This window comes from Osmerus mordax, chromosome 18 (assembly GCF_038355195.1).
Source record: "Osmerus mordax isolate fOsmMor3 chromosome 18, fOsmMor3.pri, whole genome shotgun sequence".
NCBI lineage: Eukaryota > Metazoa > Chordata > Actinopteri > Osmeriformes > Osmeridae > Osmerus > Osmerus mordax.
In genome coordinates this window covers 4,719,974-4,734,709 of record NC_090067.1, presented here as the reverse complement: position 1 = coordinate 4,734,709, position 14,736 = coordinate 4,719,974, and the positions used below count along the sequence as shown (strand labels likewise).

The 14,736-nt window shown below is 46.0% G+C and overlaps 2 protein-coding genes across 3 annotated transcripts; one reads left to right on the top strand and one right to left on the bottom strand.

The window, feature by feature from the left end:
- Window positions 1-1,569: 1,569 nt before the first annotated feature.
- On the top strand, window positions 1,570-10,166 carry stmn2b (stathmin 2b). The gene is made up of 5 exons (XM_067256047.1): window positions 1,570-1,709; window positions 6,602-6,697; window positions 7,100-7,275; window positions 7,621-7,812; window positions 7,995-10,166. Exons 1-5 carry the CDS (start codon window positions 1,691-1,693, stop codon window positions 8,052-8,054), a joined length of 543 nt encoding a protein of 180 aa, XP_067112148.1. The 5' UTR covers window positions 1,570-1,690; the 3' UTR covers window positions 8,055-10,166.
- Window positions 10,167-11,185: 1,019 nt separating this feature from the next.
- Window positions 11,186-14,344, bottom strand: hey1 (hes-related family bHLH transcription factor with YRPW motif 1). 2 transcript variants are annotated; one of them, XM_067255779.1, is made up of 5 exons: window positions 14,250-14,344; window positions 13,971-14,046; window positions 13,784-13,867; window positions 13,536-13,620; window positions 11,186-13,170 (listed from the first exon to the last, which is right to left on the bottom strand). In XM_067255779.1, the coding sequence occupies exons 1-5, from the start codon at window positions 14,333-14,335 to the stop codon at window positions 12,467-12,469; spliced, it is 1,035 nt and encodes a 344-aa protein (XP_067111880.1). In that variant the 5' UTR covers window positions 14,336-14,344; the 3' UTR covers window positions 11,186-12,466. The 2 variants fall into 2 exon arrangements, with proteins under 2 accessions (XP_067111880.1, XP_067111881.1); XM_067255780.1 differs by having other exon boundaries at window positions 13,536-13,617.
- Window positions 14,345-14,736: the final 392 nt, after the last annotated feature.

Genomic DNA, 14,736 nt, shown 5'->3' with positions numbered 1-14,736 from the left:
CAACTCTACGACTGAATATAAGTTATGGCGAGTCTTAAACCCTATTATAAAATTAATATAATAGTCGAGTGTTTGCCCAGAAACACCATAGCACACAGGCCTACATATAATAAGCCACACTTTATTGAATTCAATAAACAGTGTGGACAGACTGGACAACCGTTTCTTTCCAAGGGCCATCAGGCTTCTGAATGGACATTCATATGGACATTGATACACTCTCACACTTTCTCACTAGCCACTTTACACACTGCCACTTTCAGCTACTGGTTGCACCAACAATATTGCACAAATTGTACCCCACTGTCTTTAGGTTAGTATAGGTTTATAAGTTTAGTATAGGTTACTATGTGTATTAGAGGTTTAGTGTACTGTATTTTATATTGTATATTAAATTGTGTATTTAGGAGGTTTATTATATTTTAGCTTATCATAGATGTAATCTATGTTCTGAGTATATGTAGTGCATATGTTATGTTATGTCAGGTTGCTCTGCGTTGTCTTGTCCCAAGAATTTCAGTGCCCAGTCTGACCTTGTGTTGTTCTGTGCATCTGACACTAAAATATTTTTACTTGAACTTGAACTATATGTAAAAAATAAGTTTGACCAGGAATTGACGCATGGCTATTTGCTTCCCTCTACCGGTCTAAAATTGAAGTTATCTTTCTGCATTCAACTATATCTTTTTCAAGCAATTCGGCCTACATGATAAGCCCATCGGCACCGAAATCGGGAAAATATGACTGCAGGGACAAATAACTTAGGCTAATGTCTACCTGCCTTAACAACCTCAGACTAGATAATAAAAAATGTCGTCTGCATAAACTTTGCAATTCAAAAACGCGTCTTCAGCGGGCGTAGGAGGCCTATCCAAAATGGTCTATTGGAGCATAGCCTGGCCTGCATATTTTTGATAGCCTATGATAACCTATATTTGATATCAAAAACATGTTATTATTCATTTCGTAGCCTACCTTTAGTATAAGTATATATATAATAGTATATATATAAGTATAGTACTGTATATTATTGCCTATATTTCTCTACAGTAGCCTATATTGAGTATAGCCAGACCGCTATTGTCAAGTTCCTGTGAATTATGTTTTAAATGTAGCTCCCCTAATATTTGTGATATCGATATGGCTGATGTGTTGTAGCCTACGTAGGTTATTTGTTTCAATATATAAACGTGTTGTTAAGTCTCTATTAATGATTTCATTGTGATCGACGTCTGTCCTCCTTTAAAGTTGGGTTGCCTCTACCTGCTGATGGATTTCAGAACCATGGACAGGGATAGTTATCAGAATTAGTTTCTAGCCTATTAGGAAACGTAGTTTCTTGAAGAGGTCACACCATTAATGAGTGGTAACACCCTCTCCCTCACCTTTACACAGCGGTCGCTTGTATACTCTAATAGCAACACAACAAAATAGGCGATACTGGAGAGCAACACTCCCTTGCTCAGAGATACGCGTCAGGGGTCCTCGGCAGCCAATCTGCTCGAGCACGTAGACGCTCGTAACTCACCAGCCCCCTGTCTCGCGTTCTCATTCCCCACATAGCAGTGATCTGCTGACTCAGTGCCTTATACAGCAAGCCAGTCCCTTCTCCCGCGCCACCGAAGAGAACTGCGACCGACGCACGCTCCGCTATAGCTCCTCTTCAAGCACCACCGCACAGACTACAGACATGGCTAAAACCGCAATCGGTAAGATCACGGTTTCTGTATTTTCTCAGATTCGTTTGGGTGAATCTATGGGTTAGTTGGGCTTTTACGTGTTATGGATGCTGCGATGTGTAGCGGCAACACCCATGGTACAAAAGGATGCTCGGCATCAGTGGGGAGCGGTCAAGTCTGTCGCATGCCTATAAAGATGTTTCACTTTATTAAAATAAGTAGGCCATGGCCAAGTGATTTGTTTGTTAATTCCCAGGTTATGACACCAGACATGTATAATTTCATTAGGCTTATTAAAAAAGGGCGGATTGTAGTGAGCCCATTTATGATTGAATATAGCCTATCTAGTATTGCGCTATGTTGTCAAAAACATGTTCGTACCTTCTTCAAATCATTAGACATAGGAACGCGCAGGAATATTGGCAAGGGATTTTCGTGCAACTATTGGTACTTTTATTGATAATGCGCCGCACCTGCCACTGTGGGCCGACACATGCACACTCGTGCAGCATAATGCAGACCGGCCCCACCCAACATCCTCTGCTCCTTCATCGCAAACCAACCTCAAGGGTGTGAATTGATTTACTGTGACGAATCTTGCCATGCAAACGGGGCCATCCTTTATAGGTAATACAATGGATGCAGGCAAAATAAAATAATAGGGAGTGACCTCTAATGGGTGAAAAGAAAATGAATCTTCACGAGTGCACTTTGTATTTACCAAGCTAGCAAGTCAGAGTACTATGGCTCCGATTGATATTGAAATAGGTGATGCCTTTTGCAGAATGCATTCGTTGCAATCCAAACTGACGATGATGTGACATTTATTCACGACTTGTATGCGTCATATTGCCTACACCATTATGATCACTGAAATCGGTAGTAGATTGATATGTTATGGCCTATAGCATGTGATTACTTGGATATTTTCATATTCTGCCTGCACATTTTGTATAATGTGGGTCTGACGATACGAGTAAAATGACTGCGTCAAACTCTAATGTTAAAGCATTTTGGGAGGAGAAGATTGAGGCCTCAGTGAAGAGTACGTGTCTACACATTTGACGCTGCGTAGCGGAGCGTATTGACGCGCACTTAAAATCCTTTTTGGACATTGGAGACAATCTTTTTCTTCTGTCTGGGGACGTCCTCGATTCCAGATGAATTGACTGGTGATAGATGGTGGCGCGTGCAGACAGACAGCAATAAAGGATGTCTTGATGTCTGTACCCACGACATGGGTTTTTTTCCCCTTGGATTGACTCTAGGGCCAAGTGGGTTTGTCCAGACACATAAGTATGATTTAATCATGTACAGTAGGAGCAGCTGTTGTGCTGTTGGACAGTTTCTCAAACAACATTTTATGTCTCACTCCTGGAAATGGAGATGTTCTGAATGTTGAGACAAAATCTTTTTATACTCTTTTTTTCTTTGGCACACACCCTACATACATCATAGACTCAGACCGACATTTGCTCATGTGCATTAAAACTCTGTCTGATAAGGAATAAAAACCTCTTATCATGATCCCACGAGGACCATCATTCTCAGCTAGGCGTGGCTGTTCGTCATTACCTATTGTAACCCTTATTATATACTTGGTCTTCAGGGCCCAAGTCGTTCTGAGACGATGGTGGGTCGTATGGGTGATGAACAATTTGTAGCTCATTTTCCTCTCTGACAAAAAACGTGGGATGAAAATCTTCCTCATCTACTTTTGTGATCAGTTTTTGCCAGGAACGCCAGGTTCCCCACTTCCGCTGATGAGTTGCTCAAAGGAGATTCACTTCAATCCACACGGAAGCCAAATGTTCAAATGGAAAAGGAACTGCACTTGTCCACCATGACAATTGACAATCCCAGATAATAAACTGGCTTTGGATGATGCTGTGATCTCATACGAACCGATTGTCAGGTGCTTAAGAAGCTATGTACGAATCAGTACCTGTGCAGGATCTAGCCTGTGACTCAGTACAACAGCTGTTCAATTTACCATCAGGCTCCATGTTTGCTTCGGCAATTTTCAGTTGAGCTTTGTCCCTTTGCCAAACTCCAGCTCATTACAAGGCTGATTAAACATGAAACACTGGGTGTGGTTCTGGCTGAAAAGAACTTATCCTTCCTTCCTTCCTTTTTTTTGTTTTCTTAAGTCAAACATGCTCTGTTGTGTCCATGTATTGAGTTTGACAGTGCACAGTGACACAGCCCATGAATTCTAGCCGCTCACCCCTACCCTTACACTTTACTAGCCAATTTTGTACTGTAATGCCTCATCATAGAGCAGTAATTATATATCCTGCCTGTCCGGAGGGAATGTGCTGTAAATGGTGGACAGTCTCTATCTGTTAGATAGCTACCTTTGGTGTTTATGGAGCCTTGGGGAGGCATATATGTTGCTGAGAGAAAGCGGTTAAAGCAATGGGGCAGAGGGGAGATTATGAGTGTGTGTGTGTGTGTGTGTGGGGCGGGGTTATCAGGTTTATGAGAATGGATGCAGATCTTGGAGGGGAGTTCTGGGGGGGCAGGAAGTGAGTGGCAGCACAGAGAGACGGGGGGAAGGGATGCATTCTGAGGGGTGAGGCAGGAGAAAGAGGGGGGGGGTATGGGGGTGGGGGAGCGGGAGCGGCGAGGTTATTGATTGTCCGTGATGGCACGTTGATGGATTACTGCAGGAAGGGAAGTGTGGCTGGCTTAGTCCCTGTGGTGAGTAACTTTCCACACAATTGTGCATGCAGATAGAGAGATGCTGAGTTGATGAGATGGGCTGTTTCACGAATCATTCCTAACTGAAAATGCGTGGCTTCCCTCTTCCAAAATAGTGTGCAGATAGCTAATAGATATGATGTTTTCCGTTCTGTTGTGCAGAATAGCGTGCATGCAGTTATATGAAAATTGAATGTTAGGGGTTTTCTAATGCGGTAAAAAAAAATGGACGAGAGCTGTTAGGAGAACACAAATAACAATCACCACAAACTTTGGAAATAATTATGTCAGCAACTGAACACTGCTGACAATTTCAGATTCAGAAGTATGTCATTATAAATGTCAACTTGCAACAGGGCTGTCTTCCTGCTCTAGAAAGTTCTAATCTTGGAACTTGCAACATCCCTGCTGTCTGTCTAACTGAGGAGCTAAATACCAACCACGTGCTTCTGCTTGAAGAGCTGACAACCGCAGACTGAGAATCTTTTCAGACCTGACCAGAAGCCATTTAACCTGAATTATCTGCTCCACTGAATTGTCAATTGCCGATATCCGTGCCTCTCGAGTAACTGTGAAAATGGCTACCAGCGTGTTGCCATACACAGGTTTTAATGAGCCTGTGACAGCTAACCGCCCACATCTCTTGTCCCCCACCACCACCACCGTGGTACGGTAATTAGAAATGTAAATCTCCTCAGAGATGACTGCTTCCATTAAACCGCTTTGGGGTATGTGGTCTCAGTGGGGTTTTCAGCTCCGTTTTTTTCCTCACTCTTGTTTTCCACGATCCCTCTCTTACCTCGGCAAAAGGGTTCAAACCACTTCCCATCACGGTTTCCCCCTCCGCTCTCTCTCCTCGCCTCTTGGGAAGGGGGTTAACAGGCCCCTCAGAGAGGCTGCGGTCCTACAGGAGAGCTGATGACATTAGGGTGGCGTCTGTCGGTCTGGTTGGAGTCTGGCTAAAGTGGCCGGGGGATTTGGATCGGGGCTGAGTTAACAGCATGGCCACCGACAATGTATCCACTATGGATTATAGGTTCATTTTCACTTCATTTGTTGTCCTCTCCATTGATCAACACGGAATAGATTCAGTTACATGAGTTTGACTAACAGAAAGTCATCCTTTAAGCAATTGTATCCCCCCTACATTGTAATTTCTTTTGAAGATTGATGTCTTCCAGAGTTTGGATAGGGGCTCCCGCAGGTGAACTTGTCTCACAGGAAGAGAAATGTGGCCCGGTTCAGCCTTGAGGGCTGAAAGTGATTGATCATGCCTGGCACCTGCATTCTGGACGTGCTTGTCCCCCTGTGGGTCTCTGTACCCACAATAGCAATAGTATCTGAACAGAAACGCTGCAGTCGGAACTAGTTCCTTTCCCTCTCTCTTCCTTTGGGAATGTTCTAGAACATTGACGCACTGTAGTTCCTCACTTCAATAAAGGTGCCAAATATGTACAAAGGGGAAAAAGCAAGGGTAAGCAAGGTTACTTTAGACTTTTTTTTGTTGTTGCTTTTTTCATTTTCCCAGGATCCCTTCTTTCCCTTTTAGTGCACTTTTGTTCCTCCTCTTGCCTTGACCAATGCCAAATGCATATTAAACAGCTTCCAGATTGGAGCTGGCTCCACCATTTGTCGACAGTTTTAGATCCGGTGGCCCAGTGAATCTCACTGTGGATTTGGCTCATATTATAGAGGAAGTCATTTCTCAGATAACTCTTAATGAATTCATTATTTGCTTCAGTAGCCAAGGAAAGATAATGATGTTGAAAAAATCTGGAGATTGTCCGCTCAGCTGAAGCCAAAAGACTAGCCTGCGTTAGTAGATGTTTCCAGAGTGCCAAACAGACTAGGTCAGGGGGGCAATGTAGCACCAGGATACGTAAATAAATTATAAGGTGAAACCAAATGCATTACTAATTATGCGTGAGGATTCCTGTGGAGGATAAGGTTGTTAAGGAAACAAGTCCTTTCAAGGACAGCCCCACCCCACTTCCTGCTTCTGGCACCACGCCCACAGAAACCAGAAAATAACTACAAAGCCCATGATAATTCATCCGAATCATGATGATGTTTTATTTGTTGTCGTATTTTTAGGTTTTGCTGAATATTTATTTTCCACAAACATCTAACGAGGCTGTTTGGCCAATCCCTCATAGGGGTTGGAGAAAGTGGGTTAATGTGTCTTTGATGTGGGGCTTTGTCTGATTGTTGATTCACAGCCTACAAAGAGAAGATGAAGGAGATTTCGGTCCTCTCTCTCATCTGCTCCTGTCTGTACCCCGAGGCTCGTAAGAACCTCATGGGCGAGTTTGAAGGTAGGCAACAGGATCAACTGCTTTGTCTCTTTTGAAGGTGTTTGAAAACACATCCTCTTATTTAAGCGAAAGGCCACGTCGGGAGCGTGGAGTTTCTCTCTCTCTCTCTTTCGTTTTGTTCCGTGTGCTCATCATCTTTTTTTCTTCTTCTCACCCCCCCCCCCACCTCCCACACACATGATCAATCACCCTCCTCTTCTTCTCTCCATGTCTCTCTCTCTCCACCCTCCTCTTCTTCTCTCCGTGTCTCTCTCTCTCCACCCTCCTCGTTCTCTCTCACTCTCTCCATCTTACCACGCACCCACCCACGCACGCACGCACGCGCGCATGAACACGTCATGCGCTATCTGTCGCCCCCAACACACACACACACACTCAAACACACACTTCCCCACCTTCCAGCAGACATGGAGGTCAAGCCCATCAACAAGCGGGCCTCAGGCCAGGCCTTCGAGGTGATCCTCAAGCCCCCCTCCCCCGTGTCCGACGCCGCCCACACCATTACCAACCCCCCGAAGAAGGAGGTCTCTCTGGAGGACATCCAGAAGAAGCTGGAGGCCGCGGAGGACCGCCGGAGAGTGAGTCTTCCCCTCTCATCCTCTTCTTCCTCCCCAGGCTCGACCTGCTGGACAAGAGCCGGTCCTGTCCGGCTCTAAATCCATGAATCGATTGGACCGATCGGTCATGCCGTTGAACCATCTATATATTGATCGAGCAGTGTATCGTTGGAATCAGCGACGCAATTATGGATTGGAACATATGGTCTACCGGGACACACACACACGCACACACACGTTCTCGAGAAACGACACTAACGAGCTGTTTCCTGTTTCCTTCCCCACTCCACCGCATCCCGCTTCTCAAATACACTCTTACGCTTTCACCACACACACGTGTACACACACACACACACACACTCCCAGTCCCAGGAGGCGTTGGTGCTGCGGGCCCTGGCGGAGAAGAGGGAGCACGAGCGCGACGTGCTGCTCAAGGCCATGGAGGAGAACAGCAACTTCAGCCGCATGGCCGAGGAGAAGCTCACCATGAAGATGGAGCAGATCAAGGAGAACCGCCAGGCCTACCTGGCTTCCATCATGGAGCGCCTGCAGGAGAAGGTGAGGAGGGGAGAAGGGGGGGTGGTGGTGGTGGAGGGAGGGGAGGTTGGGGTTTAGAAGGGAGAAAGAAGAGAGGAGGGACATGTCCAGAAAGGGGCTGCAAGGGAAGCGTACGTTTATCTGTGCTGACGGCGTTGTTTTGTTTTACAAATGTACATATGTGTGTGTGTGTGTGTGTTCAGGAGAAGCATGCCCAGATGGTGCGCAGGAACAAGGAGTTGAGAGAAGAGATCACAGCGTGAGCGGGAGCCTCTCTCACCCACCTCCCCACGCCCTACAAGTCTCCCTTGTAACCTACCATCTCCCCTCCCCCCATCCGTCTCCCCGCCCCCACGCCACGACCCCGCCCCCCCAACCACCTCTGCTGCAACATCCCCCCCCCCCACACACGACCACCCCTGTGTCAGAAGTCGTGGAGAACACCTGTGAGGAGGGTTCAAATCCTAGTCTCAACACCTCGAACAGACAGGGGTGAAGTGAATAAAAATTCAAAAACACAAAAAAACGCCAATTCTCCCACTCCTCTCAAAAGAATGTTTTTGCTCGATTTCAATTATGAAAAAACTTGTAAAAGTGAGTATCGTTTATTTCTTGTTTTTTTTTTGTAAATACTTCTTTTTTTGTTATATCCAGTACAATACAGAAGCAAGTATTGATTGCAAGTGTGCCATTCTGTTCTCCATCTCTCTATTTGTGGATGTAATTGTTTGATTATCATTTAATCCCAGACACTCCTGTTTGCGGTTCCTATTGTTATCAAGCTTAGGTGTTTGTCGTGAGTTTGCCAGCTAGTGACCGTTTGCAGTATCTGGTCGTGTCTGCCTAACTCTACGTCACAAATCTCACACAGTTTTAGTCCGAGTGTGCACTGGTGAAGGCTTCCGACCCCTCATGGATCAAACCACCGTCTCACTGATGCAACAGAGAGCCCCAAGGGAGAGGCCCCAACTATACGTGTTAGCATTCACTTCCTGTGTAATCAACGGAGAAGTACGCTAGTGTGCACTCAGCGCAACAACAAAAAAGTGTCGGAAAGAGAAATGGGACCCAGCCCGTCTGTCTCTGTGTCGAGAATGCAAGCAGTCACTGCACACTGACTCCAGCGACAGTGCTTCAGGAGAATACTATAGCATTTATGAGCCCATTCTCTCGTCTGTCTGCCTCGCGCCCCTTTTCTCAAGTCCCGCCCCGACCACACCCCCCCCCCCCCCACCTCCCCCACCCCCGTCAGCCCACGCACACGTCCGCGACACACATACATGCCCGCACACACGCACACACACTGTGGGACACACACAAACGGAGAACGCTCGGTAAGCGTAGTCGTAGTTCAAGGTCCTTTATGTCCAACGTGTCGCCCCGCCTGTCCATTTCCTCGACCCAATGGTAGACCACAGAGTAGTGTCCCTCGCTTCTCAAGATTGGCCGAATGACCTGTCAATCATCTATTAGCATTCACGATCTCCAAGTGCACGGGTGCCATGACTGTAGAAGTGCCAGAAATGCTGCTGTGACATCACGTCAATTGCGAGGTTCTTAAGCGTGGCCAAAACTAGGATCAGTTAGACTTCCAGAGTAATCACGTAAACCAACAAAGGCGGGACAACACCAACCTGATCCACAAATCTGCATAAACTATCCATTGTAACCAGACCTTAGTCCCATTTTATCCTTATCCAATAAGACATCCTAGGATTAGGACTAAGAAAACGAGATAGCACCATGCTAGACTGTGTCAGTCTCGTACCGCTAACGTCCAAACAGACAGAAGACCATCGACTGCCAAACATCAGTATGGTCGAACCCCAATCATTCCTTCCAAGTACTAAAGAACACCAAACTGCAAATGAAGGAAGGAGTCTGTCTTTGAAAAGTCAGACGTAGCGAATGTATAAGCATAGGAGTGACAAGCCCTTAAAGAAGGAGATTCTAGGTTGGGGGGGTGGTTCAGTGAGGCTCTGGAGCCTCTGAGCTAAAGCCCAGAGGATAGCATTGCCTAGCATTGGCCTGCTGGATGATTTAGCAAAAAGGACAATGTTCAAGCCATGTTGGTCACATATACAGGCGTGTGTGCTTTTGTGTGTGTGTGTGTATATATACAGTATGTGTGAGTGTGTGTGTGTGTTTCAGGATAGGTGGGTAGTCTAGGATTTGACCTTGAAAAGGAACTTTGTAGTAGGGACAGTTGCATAATGATCACTTACTGTTAACCTTCTCATGGGTGTCACAACTTCCCGTTGTGGCCCTACCTACCTGCCTACCTGACTTCCTCTCCCTGTTTGTGTGTTTCCCCCTTCCACATATATCTTTGTGAGCAAGCTGTGGTTAATAAAGTTTGGGGTTCAGTCAAAGAAGTATGACTTGGGTGTATTTTTTGCATTGCAACCAAAAACTGTTGTAAAGTACAGCATGTTTGCACACATCTAACCTTAACCAACAAGTATACACACACATCATTTTTCAGACATATATTTTAACTTGGGCTTCCTTATTGTCACAAAGTGAATTTTAAATTGTATTTCAATTTCAGACCTCAAGTGGCACTGTAGGACCAGAGTTGTAATACCACTTGTAACCAGGGGGTGGAGACAAAGCATATGTTTTTATCTAACATCTTTGAGTCATTGCTCAGTTAAGGCACACGAAACCTCATCACACTTTGCTGAGTCTTACCTCAGTGCTAGCAAAACTTTCAGTGGGATGAAGGGCGTGTGAAGTAGGGAGGAAGGGTGGTTAAAAGAAGGGAGGTTGAAGGAGGACTGAGAAAAAGGAGCAATTTTGTCACTGTTTTAAGGCAGCGGCCTAAGTGTGGACAGAGTGTGAGATTAAGGAACAGGAAGAATGACAAGCTTCAGTAATGGCTGGGACAACACCACACAGCTCACTCTCTCTCTCTCTCTCTCTCTCTCTCTCCTCCCCCTCTCCCCCCTCCTTCTGTTTCTCTCCCTCTTTCTGTCTCCCTTTTTCCTCCCCAGCTTATTTACTCTCTCTCTCCACTTATTCTCCTTCTCTCATTCTTCCCACCCCCCCCTTTTGCTTCAACCTGCTTCTCTCCCCTCATTTATTTCTCTCTCGTTCTCTCTTCCCTCTCTTTCCTTCATCTCCCTCTCCTCGTCCTCCCTCTCTTCTTCCTCCATCCCTCCATCCCAAGTTCCCACGCACAGGGCCCAGTCAGGCTGCTATTGTCCAGGATATCCCCTCCTTGTTAATGGTTTCCTGTACACACACACACACACACATACACACACACACATACACACACACACAAATAAACGAACACTCACAAACACCCACATACATTCACATGCCTTAACCCTAAAAATAACTTTTCTATTTTAGTTCCAGTCATTCTAAAATACATAGACAGTTCTCTTTTCTAATAGGTCTTTTATTACAGGGAAATCAAAATCAACTTGGTAAAGCCAAGAAATGTGATTTGTCATCGCTTTTCTACATCACAAAAATGGAATGTCCAAAATTACTTTCTAGCTATGCACTTGGTGTGTGTCACTGACGCACTATGCGTCAGTGACACACACCAAGCAAACATGGTCTTGACGGATGTTGGTAACGCCATGGAAACCACTGGGGTCCAGTGTTTCATAGAAACAAATCTACTGCTCTGCATTCTATTTAAAACAGTATCTGTATCATTACAATTATGTTTGTATCTGTTTTGGCCTTCCAAGAGCATTGTCAAACTCACTTTAGGGGGATGTACGGTGGAATGTAATTCTACAGTACGAAAATGATGTGATAGCTGAATTCAAATGTCCTGCATAACTCTATACAAACCCTACAGCCATCAGCTCTCAACTGGGACATGGAACCAGGGATATTAACTTAGAGAAGCTTATCATTCCTTTTGTCTGTTTGGTGAACAGTTGACATGACTTAATTTGTGGGTTTCTATCAGGGGATGGGAAGTTAAATCAGGGGAAGCTGAAGTTAAAAACAAACGGACCTCAGTGACCATATGATGGTGCAGATAAATCCCAATTTAGACTGTGGACAGTGCCCGACACCCCCCCCCCCCCCCCCTTGCTAACTTCTGTTCCTAACATTTAGTCAAAACAAGCACCTGGTTTCAGTTATTCCACCCCATAAACTACCGTGAAATGGGGGGTGACCCTCTAACACCTCAATGGCCCTGACACACACACACACGCACACACACACCCTCAGTGACTATTTGCTGTACTCTTTATCTCGGTCTAACATAAGCATATGCAGACACACAGCCACAGTGTCTAGGGGAGGCACCGATACATTGGGAAACAAAGAAGACAGTTTCACTGAGACCTTGACGGGCGACTGACTGCCTGACCATCTGGATAACGTTCTCTTGATTGGCTAACACCTCCGAACTCCTAAAAGAGGGCGTGGACATGGCCTCCCAGGAAAACAACACACAGATCCAATCAACACTGTAAAACACTTTTTACTGTCATTTTCCCATCTTTTCATAAGAAATCACAATTCTCTAGAGAAAATACAAATCCTATAGCTATCTCCTCTATAGGATGCCAGTATTATATAAAACCAAAAACTTTTTTTGAAACTTTTTTTTTAATAAAAATCAAATCTTGTTTTGTGAAGATCCAGCTCAGCCGGATTGAGTTCAGTCCAGGAAGAAGGGGGTGGGGTTACACGTTCAGAAGGCACCTATTTCCATGCCCCAGGGTCTATAGGGTTTTCCTAGGCTGGCGGCAGGGGCGGGGGGGCTGAGGGTGGTGGAGGAAGAGGGGGCGAGAATGGGGAAAGCACTGAAGGGGAAGGGAAAGGCAGAGAGGGAGGACAGGAGAGGGGGGGAGAGCTTGGACACGGCCGAGGAAGGGCTCATCCCCAGGGGGTGGGCCACGCCGGCCGAGGCGGCCGTCGGAGGGATGCGGATCGCCCCCTGGGCGTGCTCCGAATGGGACGTCCCGCCGCCCAGCCTGCTGGGAACGTGCGTCTCGGTGGATGAGGACGAGGAGGACGAGGAGGGCGTGGAGGAGGAGGAGGAACTGGAGGACGAGGTGGATGGGCTATTGGTGGCACTACGGGACAGCGACGCTAACGATGCTATTGTCGCTAGCGTGGCCCCTTGCTGCTGCTGGTGCTGGTGCTGGAGCATGAGGTGGTGAGCCAGGTGAGCAGGGGGGGAACCGAAGGCAGACCCCCAGGCCAAGTGACCCAGACCAGAGTGGGCCTCCCTCTGGGTTGCATAGCTGTTGAGGTGGGACACAAGGCGGATGCGCAGTGGGTCGGTACTGTCCAGCCCCTCAATTATACTCAGGTAGCGGGCTGTCTCGGCCAAACACTCCCTGAATCCCAGCCCCCGGTAGTCCATGGCCAGGGCGTGGGCGTCAAAGTAACCTGCAAGGGAGAGGGAGGGAGGAACCTGTTTAGTCAGAAAATCCCCTAGAGGCAAACTTCCAAAACAAGTCTATCAGGAGAGTGGATTTCTTTACCAAGAATCTGTCTCTTGCAATGTATTTGGAAGAGAAAAAAAAGAAGATAGTTCTTTAAGGTTTCAAAACGATTCCGTTTGTTTGACCGTGAGGTCTAATCTGAATTATTAATTAATTCGACGAAACATGCAGACGTTGACTAATGATAATAATAATTTTTCTTTTGTACAATAACATAATCTTGGAAATGATTCCACAAAATACGATAACCAATCGATTGTGTTATTCAATTAATTAATTAATTTTTTAATAACTATAAATTGATTGTACCTTTGCCTCCAGCAGCGTGAAGCATCTTCAAATGATCCACCGTCATCTGCAGTATCTCTGCTTTCTCCAGTTTAGCTGAACCCTGCTTGATAAAAAAAAAAAAAACGTAATTAAAGAGCGGTAGTTTAGCCGATTTGTAAATTTCGATTAGTATTAAACAGACTAATATTGACACCTCAGCAATGATAGCCACTGACCAAAAGTCCTAAGCAAACCTGACTATTTTACGCATGACGCGCAAGCCGTACCTGCTTTTCAAATGCGCTGGGAACCAGTCTTCGAAGCTCGGAGAGGCTGTTGTTAATCCGGTCACGGCGACGTTTCTCAATGATCTGAAGGCAGAATTGATTTGTTGAGTCATGGCTTCGATAAAATAGGAAAGAAAGACTTGGGCTTTTACGCACGTTTCAAAGCTAACTAGAAAGATGTACTCACTCCTCGGCGACGCTTCCTTGCTTGCACCTGCGTTGTTGTCGGTGGAGACATCGACCCAAGAGGCGAACTGAGATTCCTTTTCGTAGGAAAAAATAAATACAAGCGTTACAATGTTTTGCATAATTTGAGATACAAGACAAGTATACCACAATGCATGCTTTGACTTTTATGCCATATGCGGGAATGAGTTTTCCATCCACAGCAGATCAACAGGCAAGAGTTTTACGCAAAAGTTGTAAAAAACCTTTGAGCATTGACACACATTTATAGATAACTTACCCATTTTCGTCGCCACTCTCCTTCTCAACTTCGATATTTTCATCAAGCTCGCTGTCCGAAGAACTGAAATCGTGATTCCTTTTCATTTTATCCGCTGTTTCCTCTTGCTCAGGGTATAGTCCTTCTGTGCGCTTCTCCCAGACTTCTACTCGGTATGCCTGGATCTTGTCCGTTTGAAGCATTCTCTTTCCCACGGTATCATTTCTACGCTGCAGCTAGCCAAGAGAGGCGGGGCTTGGCACAGAACTAGCCAATTAAGAAGCGGCCGTGGGTTTAAGTGACAGCGCAGTTGGCCTAAAGACGCCCCGGCTCTTTGAATAATTTTGACATCGGTCCAATAGGCTTTCGGTCCGTGACTGTCGCACTCCGCCCCTGTGTGTCCGCGAGCACTGTGGCTGTCTGTCCCGGTTGTGATGAGGGGTGGCTGGCCGGCTGTCAGCACGCGCTAGCCGTGGGAAAGTTCCTTAGCCCAACGCTGATAACCAAT

Coding starts and splice junctions, on each gene's coding strand:
- stmn2b (XM_067256047.1), top strand. Junction 6,698..7,099: donor CCTCATGGGCGAGTTTGAAG/GTAGGCAACAGG, acceptor CCCACCTTCCAG/CAGACATGGAGGTCAAGCCC. Junction 7,276..7,620: donor CCGCGGAGGACCGCCGGAGA/GTGAGTCTTCCC, acceptor ACACACTCCCAG/TCCCAGGAGGCGTTGGTGCT.
- hey1 (XM_067255779.1), bottom strand. CDS start 14,335: ATGAAAAGGAATCACGATTTCAGTTCTTCGGACAGCGAGCTTGATGAA. Junction 13,621..13,783: donor CCAGCGCATTTGAAAAGCAG/GTACGGCTTGCG, acceptor TTTTTTATCAAG/CAGGGTTCAGCTAAACTGGA. Junction 13,171..13,535: donor TCACGCTGCTGGAGGCAAAG/GTACAATCAATT, acceptor TCTCCCTTGCAG/GTTACTTTGACGCCCACGCC.